General features: G+C 28.6%; 2 protein-coding genes across 8 annotated transcripts in view; one reads left to right on the forward strand and one right to left on the reverse strand.

Moving 5' to 3' along the window:
* The first annotated feature begins 1,033 nt into the window (after positions 1-1,033).
* On the forward strand, positions 1,034-9,833 carry LOC122633833 (adenylyl cyclase 78C). Of its 5 annotated transcripts, none has more exons than XM_043822234.1 (19): positions 1,034-1,190; positions 1,928-2,072; positions 2,362-2,600; positions 2,832-2,989; positions 3,362-3,551; positions 4,147-4,331; positions 4,427-4,625; positions 5,647-5,805; positions 5,887-6,116; positions 6,198-6,334; positions 6,430-6,745; positions 6,824-7,000; positions 7,107-7,204; positions 7,297-8,145; positions 8,321-8,558; positions 8,624-8,750; positions 8,822-8,928; positions 9,012-9,275; positions 9,428-9,833. In XM_043822234.1, exons 2-19 carry the CDS (start codon positions 2,014-2,016, stop codon positions 9,638-9,640), a joined length of 3,945 nt encoding a protein of 1,314 aa, XP_043678169.1. In that variant the 5' UTR covers positions 1,034-1,190; positions 1,928-2,013; the 3' UTR covers positions 9,641-9,833. The 5 variants fall into 5 exon arrangements, with proteins under 5 accessions (XP_043678169.1, XP_043678171.1, XP_043678172.1 ...); XM_043822236.1 differs by having other exon boundaries at positions 1,038-1,194; XM_043822237.1 differs by having other exon boundaries at positions 1,043-1,190; positions 2,024-2,072.
* Positions 9,834-13,939: 4,106 nt separating this feature from the next.
* LOC122633832 (histone demethylase UTY) overlaps positions 13,940-16,182 on the reverse strand; it is a 49,200-nt gene continuing 46,957 nt past the window's right edge. For all 3 annotated transcript variants that reach the window (XM_043822232.1, XM_043822231.1, XM_043822233.1), the window contains one exon: positions 13,940-16,152. In XM_043822232.1, coding sequence (XP_043678167.1) covers positions 15,937-16,152 — 216 coding nt within the window. In that variant the 3' untranslated portion in view covers positions 13,940-15,936. The remainder of the gene's footprint in view (positions 16,153-16,182) is intronic.

The raw sequence follows: 16,182 nt of genomic DNA on the forward strand, positions 1-16,182 counted from the left end.
ATATGATATAGCTTATCGTGTTGTGTTATGGTAATATATTATTTTTGATAACTTGATGAAAGGTGCCAATAAAAAAAAAGTGACTTTATATAAATAAAAAAAGACACATTCTTTCCTTATCTTTATTTGTAAAAATCCTGTTTTGTTAAATTTTATAATCGTTATTTAAAAAGTAATATTATTAATAAGTATATTAATTTTTATTTTCCGTTTATAATTTATATTCAATAAAAAATTATAAATTATAAGAGTTTTCATATAGACAAATTTATTTATACTATAGTTATAGAAAAGAGAATATAATTTTATAATAATTAGAAAATATGTAAATTTATGATATAAATATAATTAAAATATAAATATAAATTATTAATATTGTATAAATTAAAATATATAAATTTTGGGAAGATCGTTTAAAAGTAAAATGGATTCAAATATGCCGCTGAAATATAATTACTACGTAAGTCTGAGGAAACTCAAGCTTCTATTTGGAAAATGATATTGAAAACTAAATTATATATAAGTTTACTTTATGTTTCCTATAAATATTACTTAATGTATTCATAAAAACGTTACAAATTTAAAATGTCAAACATTTACCTAACAATAACAATTATATTAATAAATTACACTACTTCACTATCGACAATTTCAAATATCCCGCAATTTAACGACTACGTAGGTCGGACCAATCAGATTCTTCTATTTCAATAACCGGAATTATCGCATAACCAGTAGCCATCTTTGAATTTCTAAAGAAACGCGACAACCAACGTGATACAAAGAAGAAAATTTAAAAAAATAGGAGAACCAAGAAACATAGTTGAGCTTAATGACGTCACAATGATATCATCAAACAATAAGTTAAAGGCCTTAGCTTGATATAAAAATCAATTAGCGACATCGTTTGTAATTTGAACGACAACTCAAGAATCTTCGAATGCGATAAGTGAACGCGCGCGCGTATTTTCGTAACTCGTTCGGAAATCTTCGGTCTCTGTCGCACATACACGAGTTATATATATCTCTCTCTCTCTCGATCATTTTTGCGCGCGCGAGTTTGAGAGTTCGACTTTTCGCAGACAGGGCAAGCTGGCCGCTCCAATGACGATTAAGTTTGGTGCCAACGAAAAGAGCCAGTCTATTCCGTCGATCGTACGCTACCGGTAATAATCGGCGTCGATTAGCACGTAGGTAATTTCTTTTGTTATCTCGCGTGAATCTAACGATATATATATAAATATATATATATTTTTTTTTAATAAATTTACTTTTTTTTCTTTTCTTTTGCGCTTATAAATATCTATCTCCGTCACTGTTCTCCCTTTTTTCGCACGTACGAAACGTTTAATTGCCCGCGCAGTTTAACGTATTCTCAAGTGTGTTGAATTTTCTGGTAGTTTCTTTTTTGCTTTTTTTTTTTTTTATCATTTCTTTTTTTGGCGAACGATTTTACCCGCGTATTTCCGACGCATTCGAATACGTCGGTGTATCTATTTTTATTCGAATAAAATGTATATATTCGAATGGATACAAAAAAATATATATATATATAATTGTTAAAATAAGTTAAGCTTGTGACGATGACGACGGCGATGACCAACGACGTTTTTTTATTTTTTTTAATTAATTGATTTTTTTCTTTATTTTTTTTATAACCTCTTCCTACGTGTGTCCCTTCATGTTCACATCGCGTACACTCACACAAACATATACACGTTCGAAAGGTCACTTCGCAAACGCCTTGCATGTTATTTTTTAAATTGTGTCTGTTTTCTGTTATTTTTTTCTCTCTCTCTCTCTCTCTCTCTCTCTCTCTCTCTCTCTCTTATTCTTTCTTTCTTTCTTTCTTTTCTCTTTCTCTCTCTCTCTCTCTCTCATTTCATATCATCGGTTTTACGACACCATTTCCTTCTCTCATATTCAGTTTTGGCCTAACTTGCCTGACAATGCCGGATACTAACACACTTACAACGTGAGCGATTACTTGTCTCGCGGATCATCGGTGGGATAATGATTACAGAACAAACTTGGACCATGATGCTGGACAGCGATGTCACTGGCATCAACGAGTAAGTTCAATCTCTTACTTCTTATCTTATTAAAAAAAAAACAAAACAAAAAAAAAGGTTAATAATACCTAATAATTAAAATAGATAAATTATGAATAAAATGATAATAAAAATGATATTAATATGATTTATATATATATATATATATATGTTTTTTTCTTTTTTGTATTATTATTATTATTATTATTAATTTCAATTTTGATTATTTATATATAATTTTAATATATTTCACATATCGATATGTACTTCGATAATAAAATTTCCTTGGTATTCCTTCGCCCCTTAACAGACTGGCTATTTCACCGAGAAAACAGCTATGGATCAAGGCCGTGAAGAAGTTGACTTCAGAAAGATTAGGAAGAGAAGGTCTGGCTGCTTGGGAAAACCCTAAACTGGATAACGATCCGGAACTGGGTGACGATACCAACGACGACGAAATAACCAACGATGAAATTCAAATCTCTACGGATCCCGAAGCTCTTTTAGCTGAAGCTGCTGTGCCTGAGGATGAAGCTCAAATTCATCGAGGTAGATCGATTAAAAAAATAAAAGACTGTTATTTTCTCTACCTAAACATATACGTATATATATATATATATATATATATATTTTATTTCATAATAATTTATAATAATATATTTTTCGTATAATAATATTATTTAAACAACAATAAGAACGGCGACTTTTGTATAACGTTAGATTATTCCAATATATTCCAACGTTCTATATAAGGAGACATAAAAAGATTGATATTTTTAGATGTCTTCAAGAAAGGGGTTCTTTACAAAGGGATATTCTGTCCTTCTTTGACCAACAATTTTCATAGTAAGCAATTGGAAACCTCGTATCTTCATTATTCGAATCGACAACGACAAAAAGCATTGATTATGCTCAATATCGTCGATCTTGGATTAAAGGTGAAAAATCATTATAATATTTCAATTTTATAAATGAAAGATCATCGAAAATGATATGTACAAATTTATATTTCCTAAATGAAATTTATGATGGCATATATACCGTCGGATTATTAAAAAAGAATCTTTAGAGAATCTGTATTTTTTGCAAAATGTTTCTTTCGTTAAAATAACAATGTTAAACATTCGTTATATTTGCTAAACACCTTAATGATTCGTAAAATATTCAATTAATAATTCATATATTGTCATATAAATTATAGTATTTCTACATAATTTTATTCGATACCGTCTGCAATTATTTCAAATATAATTTTCGGATTATATCTAGGATCAATTAAATTCCTAATAGAACATATACTTTATATACAGATCGCTTTAGTTTCTATCTGGTTATGGAGAAGAGAGAAAAACAGCGGCGGTCTCATCGAATCATTATCATGGGCATCATGTTGCATAGCTGCTAATCTTATGGTCTGCGTTCTAGGATGGTGGAGATGTTTTTCGAATAATTATTTATACTGGGCCTCGATATTTACCTGGTTATTGATCAATTCACAAGGTTATTTTATTACTATTGAATTTGTATTTTTATTTTATTTTGTTTTATTTCGTTTTATTTGTTTGTTTGTTTTATTTGTTTCCTCCTTTTCTTGTAATTTTTATATCTGAATATATTCATACTCTCTTTTTATTTATTTATTTATTTATTGGAAATATCTCTCTCTTTCTCTCTCTCTCTCTCTTTCTCTTTATATATATATTTTCAGTTCTAACATATACATCAGAGAGCGGATCTGTAGAGAGTAGCTCTATAATATCATCATCCCCGATATCGATTGATTCAATATTTTTGTTCGCCGTAGCAAGTTTTGCTCCAATGACTCGAAGTATCGAGTCAGTTTAGCGAATCGAACGAATGTTCGTTCGACCGTGGAAAGAAGGTATTAAAGCGACCAAACTCTGTATTTTCGCGTCTTTTTCTCTCTCTCTCTCTCTTTCTCTCTCTCTCGTATCATCATCATCATCGATTGACACTTTTACGTTTTTATCTATCTCTTTAAAAAAAAGTAAAAAAGAAGATGTTTAATTGGAGCATGCCGAGATCTAATTTTTCCACTTTTTCTTTCTTTTTCTCTCTTTCTCTTTCTCTACAGGTTTCATTGGAGCTGGACTGAACTTCTCGTCGCAACAACGCTTGATGTGGTATATCTTATTTGTAGTTTATGCACCATATGCTATGTTACCTCTTCCTTTGAGATGGTGTGTCCTTGCTGGTTATGGTACAGCCTTTACACACATGGCGATGGCTGGTATCAGTTTATTACATGATACCACATACGTAAGAGAATATTATAAAAATTATTTTCAGTATTGATTAAATATTTCACATGATATTTAAAGAAAATATATCTAAATATTATTTAATTAATATAGTTACAGGATGTAACGTGTATTGTACGTATGCTAACGACCAATGTCCTACTCTATCTTGCTGTAAATCTCGCAGGAATGTATACGAAATATTTGACTGATAGAGGCCAAAGACAAGCGTTCTTAGAAACTCATCGTTCGATGGAAACCAGACAGCGAACTCAAAATGAAAATAACAGACAGGAAAAACTATTACTTTCTGGTGAGAAGATTGGCGAAATTAATAATATTTGTATTAATAACAAGTGTTCTCTTCATAGTTTATTGCAGATAACATTATTCAGATATTATTTTAACACGTTCTCGATATTGACTATTGCACGTAAAAAAGTAATACCTTTAATCGCTCATAATTAAAAATAAAAAATTATTGAGACATTGAAAAACGAAACAATTTTGAAAAATTGGATAATATTAAAATTAAGTAAATATTACATGTATCAGAAGATAAACAATATTATAATAACGATAGGACATAATTTTATACACTTTAATAATTACATAAGTTTCATGCATGTGTTATATTCGTGACCGGTTTCAACGATGTGTTATATATTATTTCTTTTTTATGCTATGTACACATAAAGGGATATAAATAATACATAGTGATATACACATGTATGTATATATATATATATATATATATATGCATATGTGTAATACTACACATTGGAATTATGAGGCGACCGCGGAGCTCGGTAGTGCGTGTAACTTAATGTTCAGTCGAGCGTTTAAAAGGGTCACTAGACACTTTCGGTCGATTGCTCGACAGATTATCCTGACGCTCACAAGCATCGTCTTGTTAATATACGTCAATACGTCGTCGATTACTTCATGTTCATCGTTTTACTTCATTGTTATAAAAAAAAAAAAAGAAAAAGAAAAACAAAAAAAAAACAGTACAATTAAACCAAGCCCTACGATTATGAAAGAGATCCGAGTCTTATTTTTGTGATGTCTTGTTTTTGCATTACAAACTATTTTTGAAGTTTGAAAATTACGTGAAAAAATTATTTTAAAAAGAATAAATATATTTACTTACTTTTTCTATGTTTGTCTGATGCATTGATTAATCATTTTTAAATAATTCAAAAACCACACGTATGTACGCGTCCGTTGATGCATCAGTTCAATTATAAGATATCAATTTCAATAGATACGAAACAGGTCGAATAGCTCATTATTATATATAGCTTATTATTATTATTTTCATTGATTTTCAGTTTTGCCAGATTTTGTGGCGAAAGAAATGATAAGTGATATTGCTCGTGAAACAGCTAGGGGCGGTACAATATCCTTCACGCCAAATCAATTTCATAGAATTTATATTCATCGTTACGAAAATGTTAGCATTCTCTTTGCTGATATCAAAGGATTTACCGGTACGTCGTTCATAATAATTAAATTATATTGGAAGAAAATTTTTCATTAATCGTTTATTTTTTTTTTTTTTTTATATCTAGCATTGGCTAGCCAATGTAGTGCTCAAGAACTAGTGAAAGTTTTGAACGATCTCTTTGCTCGTTTTGATAAACTCTCCTCGGAGAATCATTGTCTTCGTATAAAACTTCTTGGAGATTGTTATTATTGCGTGTCCGGATTACCAACAGCTAGAAGCGATCATGCTCATTGCTGTGTCGAAATGGGATTGCATATGATCAAAGCTATTCGTGATATACGATACACGACGAAGGTATTTGCTATTACTATTTATAAATCAGTATTTGTTTATTCATCGTTCTCATGTGACAATAACATATTCTTTTTTTAACAGGTAGACCTAAACATGAGGATAGGTATTCATAGTGGTTCGGTATTATGTGGAGTTTTAGGACTCAGAAAGTGGCAGTTTGATGTCTGGTCGTATGATGTCACTTTAGCTAATCATCTTGAAAGTGGCGGTATACCAGGGTAAATACATATGCAAAATTGATCGAATCATTCAAACTGTATAAAATAATTTCTTTTATGGTATATCGTTTATTTATTTATTTATTTTTTATCAGGAGAGTACATATATCGGTAGACACGTTGAAGTGTTTAGACGACGTTTATGAAGTCGAGCCAGGTAATGGCGTAGAGAGGGACAATTATTTGAAGGATAGAAACGTTGAAACATATTTAATTAAACAAGTGGAACCTCAGAAAGCGAGGAGAAGGTATTCTTCGCGTCCTAAAATTTGGAACGAAGAGGATGGCCATAATAAAGGGAAGAGAAGTTTCAAACTTGGCAATCCATTGTCCGGTAACAGTAGTAATCCGAATACTTCACAGGACGAAGACACTGCAGTTGATTGGACACCTGAAATACCGTTTGAAAATGTTCGTGTTATTTGTTTTATATTATATTGTTAATATAATTAATTTATCGCCCGATATAATTTTATTATATTATTGTAGTTGAACAATGCTACATCTATTAGTAATTTAGAATCAGAATATCTGGAAGATGAAAATGGTGTTGCTAAAAGTACGAAGGCTGCTACTGAAAAAGAAACTGCAAGTAACAAGCGTATGAGATCAGCCAATATAAATGCTTGGACTTTACGTTATAATGACGAAAGTCTTGAAACAAAGGTTACTTAATTGACGATTATTTTGTTCTAATATTTCTTTAAATATAATATAAATAATTCCTGCATTTTTTCTTCCTTTTTCTTTTTTTTTTTTTGGATTTGAACAGTTTGGTCAATTACGCGAGGACATGTTCAAATCAAACATGATATGCTGCTTCGTAATATGGCTATTTATTGCTATCTGTCAGGCCATCATTTTACCAACGTAAGTTCAAACAATCTATACAATTAATTAATTTATATAAGTAAAAACTTCAGGATATATATCGTATCATATAAATTGAATGTCCCTATTAGTTGCATAATCTTGCTGATCTGTCTGCTAACTACAACGGCCATTTTGGTAGCATCGTCCGTACTAGTTATGGCTGAAGAATTTAAAGGGATGCCGTTATACCTTCAACACGCTTCTTCTATGCTTGTTCACAATAAACGACATCGTACAATTTTCATATGCAGCGTGATCAGCCTGATGGCATTGACTTCAATAGTAGGAGTGACGGCATGCCCTATACAAACTAGACAACATCCAGAAGTATTGGTACTCGAACAACAACAATTGACAACTGCTACAACCGAACAACCAGGATCAATGATGTCAACAACAGTTGGCCTTGACAGATTTATTTTAACATTTTTAGAAGCAGCGCTTCAAGACGAGGCTGCCGAAGTTGCTGAAAATCGAACGGTAACACATGACTCCAGCAATATCAAAGTGAAACTGACAAGTGTCTTCAATGGTAGAACAAGCGCGACCCAAAGCCGTAGTAGAAAAGAATTCTTCAGATTTTATAAATATGAGCAACGTTACGTTCCTGGACTTCGAAGACATTATAGAAGATTTGCTCGTAAACGTGCCGATGATATGACATTGAGGAAGATCTTGTCGCTTCCCGAAGATCTTGAACTTAATCAAAAACTTCCATATAAAAATTTTGACGAGGATGACATCGACATGTCGTCAAGCTGCATTCGTCCTGAATATATAGTCTTCACTTGGATCTTATGTCTCATTGCTTTAGCTTCGGCTTTGAAATTATATTATTTAGTTAAAACAGCTTTAGCCACCGCCATAGTCTTGGTTTATGCTGTATTGATACTCGTTGTATATAAGGATTTATTTTCTGATGGACCTGATCAACAAACGTGAGTATTATAACGTTATCGTCATTTAATTGAAGAAATGATAGACGAAGTATGAATTGGTGAATAGCCTAAATACAAAATCTGACAAAATTAGTCAACTTAGAAATATGAAAAAAAAAAAAAGACAGAAAAAAATTATTAATTTGTTTTTTTTCTGTTACATATTATCGATCAGTACATCAATACCACTCTCAGCACAAATGTTGGTCTTCCTAGTAGTATTTCTCGTTATGGTAACTTATCATGGCCGATTAGTAGAAGTAACATCCCGATTAGATTTCCTGTGGAAGCAACAAGCTGAAAGAGAACTCGGTGATATGATAGAATCCCGTCATAATAACATGCAATTACTTAAGAATATTTTACCGGATCATGTAGCTCATCATTTTCTGACTCAAGATCGTGCTCCAGAGGTAAAACATACCTGTTAACTGACAAATATCATCTATATCTTACATAAAATATTCTTCATTTTTAGGAATTGTATTCTCAATCACGCGACAAAGTTGGAGTTATGTTCGCTAGTGTGCCAAACTTTACAGAATTTTATTCGGAAGATGTTAACAAGGGAATGGAATGTATACGTTTATTGAATGAAATTATTGGTGAGTTTTGCAAGATGATCTAGATCATAAAAGAAAAATTCAATAATCATATGTGTGAATATTTTTTCTAGCTGATTTTGATGAACTTCTCGACGAGAATCGTTTTCATTGTATTGAAAAAATTAAGACCGTTGGTGCAACTTATATGGCAGCATCTGGTTTAAACCCAACGCAAAATGTATTAGATTAATTTTCTTTTAGTTTGCTAAATATTTGTTCATGTACAGTAACGATAATGAATATATAATAAAATTTGTTTAGGAGAAGAACAAAGACGACATGGAGCATTTGTGTAGACTGGTAGATTATGCAGTTGCAATGAGACTTCGTTTAGAGGATGTAAACGTTCACTCCTTCAATAACTTTGATCTCAGAGTCGGTATCAGTTGTGGACCATTGGTAGGGGGTGTTATCGGGGCAAGGAAACCAGTATTTGATATTTGGGGTAATACAGTGAACGAAGCATCTCGTATGGACTCGACTGGTGTTATGGGAAAGATACAAGTTCCTCAAGAAATTGCAAGGGTAATTAAAATTAATTAATTAATTTGTTTTAAAATAATTACAAATGAATTATTACAAATAAATCAAAACGGATTCTCTTTTTTGTATTCGTTAAAAATTAAAACAAATTTTTTATATAAGCAAAATCATCACAAATGTTATTTTTATTCAAGTTTTTGGAATCGAGGGGATATCAAACCCAAAAACGTGGATTTATCGAAGTAAAAGGTAAAGGTACTATGGAAACATACTTTGTCCTTGGAAAAGGAACGTTGAATCAAGAGACTACAACCAGACACAGAAGTACTTGTCGAAGTTTGGCTGCTGTTGTTTATGGCGTAGTGCAAGCACGTCGTAAACAAATGAGAGCTTTGAGAAGAACGTAAAAAGATTTACGCATCGTACTATGTATGTATGTATAAATGTATGTATGTACATAAGGTAAGATTTAGCACGACTTACCTTTAAAAATCTAATCGTGCATTATATCTTTTATTTGAATATGTACCTACGAGAAGATTCGCATTTATATTTCAGATCGTTACGAGTTGTTACTTCTTCAATAAACAATAAAATATCTGTCTGTCTAATGAAAACATAATTATTTAAACAAAATATACATATGTATGTATATATATTTGTTTATACCTAATTATATTTTTCTCTTAGATATGCTAAAATTTCTATAAAAAATATTTCATGCAATAAATGGATCATGAATTTTTATTCTTTTTTAATTAAACAATCAATTAATTAATTTTAGACAAAATTTTTAATTGTGAGGGTAAAATTAATTTTTTTTCTTTCTTTCTTTTCTTTTTTTTTTTTTTTTTTTAATTAAAGGCTGGCGTTGTTGACAATTTCAAATGTACAGATAAACGAATTCTGCATAAATGTATATTACATTGTTCTTGTAAACACAATAATTTGAATAATAATAATGATGATGATGATGATGATGATGATGATGATGATGGTAATGACAAAATAATGATGATGATAGTGACGACAATGATGAATGATGAATATGATGATGATGATGATAATAATAATATAATATAATAATAATAATAATAATAGTAATCATGATTATAATAATAATAATAATCAATCCTTAAATAATAACATGATAATAGAAATAAAAATAATAATAATAAAATAATAATAATAATCCATGACAATATAATATAATAGTTGTAATGACATTATCAAGGCTAACTACAATAAATGATCTCTCATCGTTATTAAGAGATCATTTGGATTCCACTGTACACTTTTACACAATTTTTTTTTTTTTTGATAATGATCTAATTACAGAGCTATACCGCATTAATTAATTAATATTACAATGTAAATTCTAATTAGAAGAGAACGTCACGACACTTAGGAGGGACCTCGCAATATTATTTGACCATTCAAGAAATCGACTTTGTTTCTGATTATTAATAATAATAATAATAATCATCATTATTACTTATTTATTTATCATTTTATATATATATGTATATATTAGTAAATTTTACACTATTTCCAAAGGAAAAAAAGAAACGGTCGTCGACATCTCGAAAAATCAAATTTATCTTTCTTTAAAATTATGTGTGTGTATGTGTGTATGTGTGTGTGTATGTGTTTTTGTTTTGTTTAAGATACAAAGGCACTGTACACGTAAACATACAATTAGAAGGGCGCTGCTAAAAGCGGTTCGGATGTTACTTCTCTTTCTTTTTTTGCACATTTCATCTTATTTTCATTTTTAACTTTTAAACAGTAAAACACATGCCTGTTTAAAAATATCAATCCATTTTTTTCTCTTGTTTTTCTTTTCTTTTTTTGTGTTTTTTTAAATGCTACATGCTTATCAATTAGGGAGCAGTTTCCTTCATTTCTAACTGCATTGGTCGAAACTGTGTATTGTATGTACTTATATCTTTTTTTTTTTTAATTAATTTATTTATTTATATTTATTATTATTATTATTCTCCTTCTCTCTTTCTCTCTCTCTCTCTCTCTCTCTCTTTCTATTCTTAAGTTTAAGTTTATAGTTTGACTACTACTGTTTGGGTGCACAGAATTCACGGTAACTATGTATATAGAGATTAGAAGGAAACACATCATTGTGATTTTTCAATGCTAATCAGAAGTTAAGAAAACGCTCCTGCTCTTAGGTGGGAATATCTTTTTCGTTATCACAATTTGGCAGTGAATTGTTCTCTCACACACTTCAAAACGCAGTTTTTTCAATTTCATACAATTTTAAGTTTTTTTTTTTTTTTTTTTTTTTATTATTATTTTTTACATATCTGCTTTATATACGGCTTTGTTTTTCTTCTTTTCTTTTCTTTTTTCATTTATTTTTATTTTTTGTTTGTTCGTTTGTATTACACACAGATGAATTAGAAAATATCGTTTTACGTTTTATATCTTTTTGCTCGTTGAGAAAAAATAAATTTTTTATATGCAAGTCGGTTTTCACATTGTTAGTTAAGTTGGTGTAAAACTTAAACTTTTGTACATGGTTTAGCGAAAATATTTTCTTCTTTTTTGTTTGTTTGTTTGTATGTCTTTATTTTTTCTTTCATTCTCCTTACTTTTATTCCTTCATTCTTTTTCTTTTTTTCTTTTTATTTTTACAACTATGTAATCCTTTTATACGTACAATGGAATTCAAAGCTCTCTAGATCTTGTAAGATCATTTAGTAAAAAAGTTTTTCTTTGTTTGTCTTCATTTTTTTTTTCTTTCTTCATCTTCTAAACATTTGGAAATATTTTTTAATCATACGTTTGTTATTGTTGTTATTGTTGTTAAATGGCAAGCTTTATAAAACCAATACGATATTCTTTTTGGATACTTTGTCGATATCAAAATACAAGATTTTTAGATGATCTGTACAGTGCGAGATGATAAATGACAATGATCATCGTTATGGTCATGCAAAAGGTATATAGTTTCTAAATTATTATATATATATATATATATATATATATATATATATATATACACACGTATGACTCGTTTCTTTTAAATATTTCATTGGAAAATTTATATACAATATGTGTATTCTATAATTATTTAAGAAATTTTATTCGAGTAGTATCAAATTTTAATCATTATATATTATTTTTTATTCGAGTCATCAAGTTATTTTGTATTTGTTATTATTTTTTTTATTTTTACAGAAGATAAAGAGAAGCTGTTTTATGCAAAATTTAAATGTAATTCGAGCTTTTGCTAGCTAAAAAAGAAAGAAACATTCGATAAAAATAATCGAGTAATTTTGTAAGAACGAAGATATTGTTTAGCCTCTTCAATATATAAATACAGATTTTGTTTAATGTTTGACGAGCTTATTTTTCAGTTTGTATGATCTATATATATATACAATATACAATTCAGAGAAAAATATTCATTTGAAAGTGTATCTTCAACTGAGAAATTCTCTCTTATATAAAAAACCACTCAAAAAATATAGCGAATCAAATGAAATTTATCGCAAGTAATAAAAATTATAATCATAATAATATTAATAAATAATTTCAAGTTAAAACAATGCTAATTATAGAAACGAATGAATGAATTATTTTGTCATTTAGTATTATCCAACACATTTTTCACATGCGGTTTTCATTTGTTTTCTTTTCTAATCATTTCTAATCATTCATATCATTTATAATATAACATAATCATAATAGTGATAATAGTAATAAGAAAAAGAAGAAGAAAAATATGAAACTACCTATATGTATATTTTATATATATATATATACATATACATATATATATAAAAAAAATCTTTTTAGATCATTATCATAGAATCATTAAATTACATCTACAAGCTTAAGTGCTCGACAAACTTAAAATTAATAATAATAATCATAATAGTAATAATAACAATATTAATATACATAAATTTAAATTTAGAATTAGAACATGTTTAAAAGCAATAAAAATTTCAAATCTGTACATATTAACAAAATTCTCATCTTTATATGTACTTTTTCACGTTTTTTTCTTTTTTTCTTTTGCTTATAATTCGACATTTTTTTATATTTTTAGCTTTTATATTAAATATATATATATATAATTTAATTGGAGTGTAATCGAAATCCTCAATTCCAAATATTAGCAGGACAATAATAATAATAATTATTATTATTACTATTATTATTATTATTATTATTATTATTATTATTATTATTATTATTATTACAATGATTTTCTATAAACCGCCAATATATTATCATGCTTTGAGATCATAGTTCTTCGGGATTCGATTAAAATATAAGCATATAGCCGATTTCGTTGAATTATTATACACATATAACACTATAGATTGTAATTTCTGCAGAAAAAAGAAAAGAAAAAAGAAAAAAAAAAATCTTTATTTATGTACAACAATTCTCTGTAGCGTCGTCGTTAACAGTAGAAAAACATACTGTACCACTTTGTGATTGTTTATTAATTTTTTTTAACGAGTATTTTTTTTATTTAATATGGTCGGCGTATATAAAAGTGAAATGTTTAAAAAGAGATGTTATTTCTTTTCTTTTTTCTCCTTTTTTCTTTCTTTCTTTCTTTCTCTCGGTGGAACTAGCATTTCTATTATTTAAAAAATACATTGTTTATATTATTTTTATTTTTTTTATGATCGACACAAAAAAGTTCTCTTTTTCTCTCTTTCTGTCTCTCTCCCTCTCTCTCTCTCTGTTTCTTCATCTCTTTGCGAAAAATACATTATATTTCGACGAAATTGTAAATTGCTCGTAGTACATAAAATTTTATTTTTTTACTCATTCATTTCTTTGCTTATTCATCTCTTTTTTTTCTTTTACTTTTTTTTTTATTTATTCATTTCTGGCACGTATGTATGTTCAAAGCGTTCAATTTAAAAAAAGAAAACGCCGCAGTGAATTGACGAGACTGTGAAGAAGGTACGTGTTTTCTATATTAATTCTCTCCTCCTTTGCAATTTTAGATTATCGTTAGACGTTTGAATAAACTGTACAAATGAATAGTCTTTCTATTTATACAATGCCACTCTCGTATAATATTTTTCTAATTCGTAATCATGCTAATAGTTTTCAATTGAAGAGCGATCCAAATAAAACGTTAGAAAATATTTTTAATAAATAACATATTAAACAATTTTAATTACATCATTCCATTTTAATTAATTACAAGATTATAGAAATTTAATGAACATTTCTATTGAATAATAGTTTCTTCTTTTAAGTCGAATAGTTTTTATAAATTAAAACAAAAATGGTTTGTAACACTTTATATGGATCACTCTTTGGAACATTCTAATCGTCCTATTTTATTTTTCTGAAGGCCATCCTAATCATTTTCTGATGTTTAGAAAAGATGTTCTTTTTTTTTCTTCTTTTTTTCGAATAGTACAACCAATTCTCCTATTAATTTTTTGATCTCATCGTTATGTTTGGACGTAGAAAATAATATTAGCTATTATACATTCTAGGCAGTAGAGATTAGAACTTTAGCATTGTCATATGCCACCACTTTTATACAAGAATGATTTCATAAAAATCAATTTAATGATAATAATAATATAATAATCTCTCTTCTCGACACACGTTTCACAAACAGTTGTTGTCGTTTATCTTTCTCTTTCTCTCTTTCCCTTTTCTTCCTTTTATTTAAATTACTTTTATTTATCATTCATTAGATATTCTAATCAATTTAAAAGTAGTTAACGATACTTAATAATAGTTTATGAATTTGAACTATAATAATAAATGAGAACATTGTTCTCCAACGTAATCCATGGCAGTGAAATGTTCTCGCAAAATTTAGTATTATTTTTTTTTTTCTGATCAAATTTTTTTAACTCATTCGTTTGACTTAATTATGAGAAGTAAAATGAGAGAGATTTAAAAAAAAAAAATTAATTAATTACAAGATCGAAGAGAAAAAATCACTTATCACTTAATCTTTTAACTATATATAATAAACAGTTCAAAAGAATGCAAGATCCTTTTCTTTCTTTTCTTTTTTTTCTTCGTTAGATTTTTACTAAACATTATTAATTCTAAATTCGGATTAATCTTAATAATGTTTAATCGAATTTGGTAACTAATATACAAGCGCGCGCTCCTTCGTTATCGATCCTTTTCTCTCCTTCTTTGTCTTCTTCATTCTTTACATACACTTATCATTTTCCTCTCATTCGACTAATTTACAATTGAAAACAGTCTTCTCTCGAATTCAACAATAGAACCATACCCGAGAGCTCGGAGAAATAGAATTAGAAAGTACGAAATTCTTGAAAATTTCAAACAATCGAACTAATTATTAATTATTATTATTATTATTATTATTATTAATATTATTATTATTATTACTATTATATAAATGGTACTCTAAAGAAAGATTAAAAAGATAACTATTGGAGTTATCTGTGACAAAGATTATCTTTCATTTTTTCTCATGGTGTATGATGTGTATATATATAACATATATATACACATATATCATCATCGTCGTCGTTATCTTTACTTTTTTTTTAGCTCTCAGGTACGTCGTGATTACTAACAGATTTATTATTAATTAGATTAATTATTTATATATATATATTTATATATATATATATTATACACAGAAATTGTACTATCTAAGTCACTGTAAAGTGCCCAAGAAGTCCAAATATCTGTGTTGCATGTAACCTCAGGAGGATTGGCTGGTTTGTCCTGATAACGAAGGAGCGTTTAACGAGGTGTGCAAAGTAAATCCATCATAAACATCCATCAAATCTCGCATTCTGTATTCTTCTAAACAAACAAATCCTTCCAACGATGGTGCTTGTTTCCGTGCACAATCCATACAATGCACGACATGACGTTTCTCTTGTTCGCGTATAAATAGGATATTAAAAACTTCGATCTGCAAAAGATAGAAAGAAAAATAGAGAAT

This window comes from Vespula pensylvanica, chromosome 13, assembly GCF_014466175.1.
Source record: "Vespula pensylvanica isolate Volc-1 chromosome 13, ASM1446617v1, whole genome shotgun sequence".
Lineage (NCBI taxonomy): Eukaryota > Metazoa > Arthropoda > Insecta > Hymenoptera > Vespidae > Vespula > Vespula pensylvanica.